Source organism: Parasteatoda tepidariorum, unplaced genomic scaffold, assembly GCF_043381705.1.
Source record: "Parasteatoda tepidariorum isolate YZ-2023 unplaced genomic scaffold, CAS_Ptep_4.0 HiC_scaffold_932, whole genome shotgun sequence".
Classification (NCBI taxonomy): Eukaryota; Metazoa; Arthropoda; class Arachnida; order Araneae; family Theridiidae; genus Parasteatoda; species Parasteatoda tepidariorum.
This window is the reverse complement of record NW_027261960.1, coordinates 7288-11985: the sequence shown is the minus strand read 5'-3', so window position 1 is coordinate 11985 and position 4698 is coordinate 7288. Positions and strand designations below refer to the sequence as shown.

Below are 4698 nucleotides of genomic sequence, written 5' to 3'. Positions count from 1 at the left end.
CATATAAATACAAACACTCACCTTATAATTTTTTCAAAGAAACAAGGTGTTGCAGAGATAATAACAAATTCAAAATTTTTTCCAGAGAAGTCTATTTGACCAGGTAATCCAAAACATTGCTAGATAACTTCCTATTGTTTGGCAGTAAGCTATTGTTACCAATCAATCTAAAGAAAAACTTTCAAATTCTTATTTTTAATCAATATATATGAAATGTTCCTTCACTGGGTAGTGTTCCTTCACTGGTTGGTTTACCCTACTTCATAATTAAAAAAACAAAGATTAACAATCGGCACTCAGCGGAAAAAATATGAAGGACATTTTACGCTACGCATACGTAAGTCAAGTTCCTCGTACGTTAACCACATTTAAATATTAATCTCCCCATTTAAATATTTCGACATTTTCACATAATCATTTTTTAAAAAGTAATTAATTTTAATTTATCTCGGCCTCTTCAATATAAAATTAGTTTAAGCTTTAAGTTTGCTATAGAAAAATACGTGGCATATTAAGCATATAAAAAATGATTTTATAAAACTCGAGAACTAAATTACGAGTAAATTTTCAAATGCTGAAAAAGAAACATCGTATTTCATAATAATAAAAAAAGATTAATATTTGACTATCAACGAAAAAAATGTGAAATAAATCTTACGCTACGTGTGCGTAAGTCAAGTTCCTCACAATAAATATCAATCATCCCATTTAAATATTTCTACATTGTCACCAAATTAATTTTTAAAAAATAATTAATCTTAATTTTTCTCGGCTTCAACTAAATAAAAAGAGGGGAATGTTTAGGTTTTGCAATAGAAAAATAAATGCGTAGAGTAATGTGATCGAAATAAATTTCATGAGGGGCAGTTTTTTTTTAAACTGCTTATTTAGTTTTAAAGATATGACTAAAAACACAAAAAGGGTAATTAACATTAAGGGGACCAAAATTTAACCCTCTCTGTGGACCAAACTATTGGGGTCACAATTTCCAGATCGCAGCTACGCCCTATATTTTGCAGGTCAAGAATCCAAATATGTAAAAAAAAATATATGTTTATTCAGAGAAATTACATTTTTGTGTCTGATTTCATAACTTTATTAACAATTAGAGATAAAATATTAGCGTATTTGAGGTTACCCCCAGAAACCATTAAGACGTGACACTTGGTACGTCAGACATTGACACTTAGACATTGCGTTAGACATTGACATTGACACTTGGTACGTCAGACATTGACACAGTATACAGACATTGACACTTAGTACGTGAAAATCCGACTATTAGAAAGAAAGTTGTTCAGGGGGATTTTTTTTTTCGCGCTATGCAGTGCGCAAAAAAAGTTAAAGCGAATCACACCGAATAACTTATTAATAGTTCAATGGAGTGAACTTAAATATGCTAATATTTTATCGCTAATTATTAATAAAGTTACGAAATCAGACAGAAAAATGTAATTTTAATTAAAGTGACGAATTCAGGCTCTAAAACGTATTTTCTCCGAATTTCTTACAAAAATTATGTACTTCGGAACACAAATGGGCATAGTTCAATGACTTTAACTTCTTTTTTTAAGGTATAAAAATGTATTAATAACATTTAGTATAACTAAATACGATTAATAACAGTTTTTAATGCGTATCACTTTAAGTAATGCCTATAGCTAAAACCTACAATCTTTCATCATACTGCAAGTTCAAACAAAATATAGAGTCAATGATACCGTATATCTTACTTAAACAACTCATACGACAACTCATTTTATGCTAGCCATCTACAATTTCCAGTTGATGCAACTACACGAAATTACCACTACACGATACCACAAAGACGTAGTTATTAATTGATATTCAAAAATTTATTCAATAACCGATTTTTGAAAAATATCTTAAGTTAAAAAACGTATACAAATTTGCGTATAAAAAGAAAAAAAAAAGAAAAAAATCATAAAATAGTAACTAAATTGCATTAGACACAGCCTAAGTATTGTAAACAATATTTGATTTCTCCTTAACTAGTAACAAGTAGATAAATGAACGACTTAGGTTCGTGATCAATTATGCATTCTTTATGTTCTTCGAACTCTTTTTATTCGAATCTTTAATTCAAAACTAAATTTAAAAATTTTATTTTACAGAAAGAGTCATCAAAGAAAAGAGATCTGGAAGCTGGACACCCAAGACTTCAAATACAGAACCGACTGAAAGAGCTGAATTCATAAACAATTTTTCTGAACCTCCTTCCCTACAGAGTATTGCAGTAGTGTCGATTGCAATTGGGCTATGTACGGCGTTTGATAGAAGGAATGAACTGGCGGCTTGTATCTTATGCGATATCGGAGATAGTTTTGAGATAGAGGAAAAAATATTAGACAAATTGTTCAATAGCTCTTTGCCCTCATCCCTGAAGAGAGAAATCTCATACGTCATTCGACCCATTGAGTTGCAGTTGTTGAAAGCGATTCGTAGTTACATGCGATGGACAGGACATGAAAGAAATCTCTGTGAATATTACATAAAGCGTGGTACAATTTATTGGACAGTTGATGGCACAGTTGACATAGTGAAATCCCTTACGGAACTATTCGATAATGGAAGCTACGAAAGCTTAGATATTTGCAAGTTGTATGAGATTGCCTGCTCTCACTGTTTAGGGAAATATGCTTCAATTTTGTGGGTGAAAACTCCAGAAGAATTTAGAAACCGATTAAGAATCACTCGGGTAACAGATATATACGATCATGATTTGATAATATATTGGACATGTGTCCTCGAGAATAATTTAGGGAGTTTTCTAACTAGACTCACAGATCATGAAAACATATACGATGATAAGTTTAGTATTGATGTAAATATGGTTGCTTGTTCGATTCAGGTAGGTAACATAGTTGCCCTAAAGCATTTTTGGAAAAAATTGTCGGTGCAGGAGAAAAATGATCATTTGAGTAAATGGCTTTTGCAAGCTACTCGACTTGTTCAAAATAATCGATTTTATCAGGATTCTTCAGAAACTTTAGATGTTTTATGTTTTTTATTATCTCATGTCAATCGTGCAACTCAATTGACCGAATTTTTTCGGAATCATTCTCGCGTATTAGTGTTTTTGTTCGAAAGTTGGCCGCATCAAAGAATATTCTTGTCCACTATTCTTGAACTATTGGATAATCTTCAAGAAGACATTTATTCATGTATAATGGAGAATATTAGTTCTAACATGAGTAAAATGGGAAATGAAATGATGATTTTTAAAGAAATATGGAGTGCCAGTCCTTTAAGACTAAGACGATCATTTCTGAAAAAAGAAATTCTTTGCGTCCAAGTGTTGTTGCAGTTGCTGAAATTAGAAAATCTGAACATGGCTGTTACGATATTAAATGATGCTTCCAAAGAAGAGATTAAACTATTTATCTGCCTTATATTTGGTCAGCTAGAATTTTTCGAGTCAAGCAATCTGAATTCGCTTCACGTGCTATTAACAAAATCTACCTTGCCACCAGAATGTTATCCCTATAAAATGAATATTAATGAGAATGATGCACAGATAATATTGTGGATAAATAGATTTAGCGATTGGCATATTTGTATTGAGTGGATATGTGATGGTAACATCCATGCAGCTGAATCTTTCTTGAGATGGGCTTATCAATCTGTGAGAATTGAAACATTTAAGAAAACTAAATCGTCTCCGTATGTTATCTATTTATCGTTAATATTTTTGTCTAATTATGAGTTTGTGGACCAGTTTATGAATTGGTATTTCGAGACGAGAGAGGAATTTCATCAATTTAAAGTAGACTTTCTGCAAGAAAGTGATAATGATTTTTTCAAGCTATTCATAGACATGCCGTTCTTTTTATCGAAAACAGAAGGCGATGTGTTACAAAAATTTATAAACTACAACTTGTCTTCTCTTGAAAACGTTGCAGAATTTCGACTTATTTGTCGTAGTTGCATAGAGCATGCACTGAATAGTGGTTTATTTGAAAGTGCCACCTTGCTTTTGAATGAATCTTTTGATAATATCAACGAAATGAAGCGATACAAAAACGAACTTATACTATCTGAGAAAGGAATTAAAAAGTTTCTGCTCTTAAATGAATCACTAACTGATGATGACTGGATTTATGTGAAAGAAATTGTATTGTGGTCGTCTCCTCTAACTCTAAATACAGTCACAAAATTAAAGTCACTAATTCTGGAGCAAAAGACTAGTCACTCTGTCCAAGATGAATTGAATCCACAGATTTCAGCTCTCCTTGATTTATTGGAGAATGTTGTTGAGAAAGATAGTAGATGGTGGTTGAGCATTTTTTTTGCACTCAAAAATAAATTTAAATAAAATCATGTTCTCTGTCAAAAGACAAATCATGCTCACTGCGCAATCTTTATCTAAAGATGAATTGTTTTGTAATAAATGTTTAACTCCAATTTTGAATGTTAGTTGTTTAATGTTATTGAAATAATTTCCGCTATATATTATTTGTCACAACTTTAATAATTAATTTAATTGTCACAACTTTATTATTTTTATTTTGGCTATATCTTAAGAAAAATCAACTATTTTACGTAATTAATTTTTCCTCGCTATTCCCAAACAACAGTCACCCGAAAGATATATATATATAGATATATACAAGGTAATAATACATTATACAGGGTAGTTCAATATTTATAATTAATAAAATGCGAATTTATTTTTAG

The 4698-nt window shown here is 30.9% G+C and overlaps 1 protein-coding gene across 1 annotated transcript in view; it reads left to right on the top strand.

Moving 5' to 3' along the window:
* The window catches only part of LOC139424908 (uncharacterized), a 6090-nt gene extending 1651 nt beyond the window's left edge, over nt 1-4439 (top strand). Inside the window, exon 2 of the mRNA XM_071177010.1 lies at nt 2136-4439. Coding sequence (XP_071033111.1) covers nt 2136-4336 — 2201 coding nt within the window. The 3' untranslated portion in view covers nt 4337-4439. The remainder of the gene's footprint in view (nt 1-2135) is intronic.
* The last annotated feature ends 259 nt before the right edge of the window (nt 4440-4698 follow it).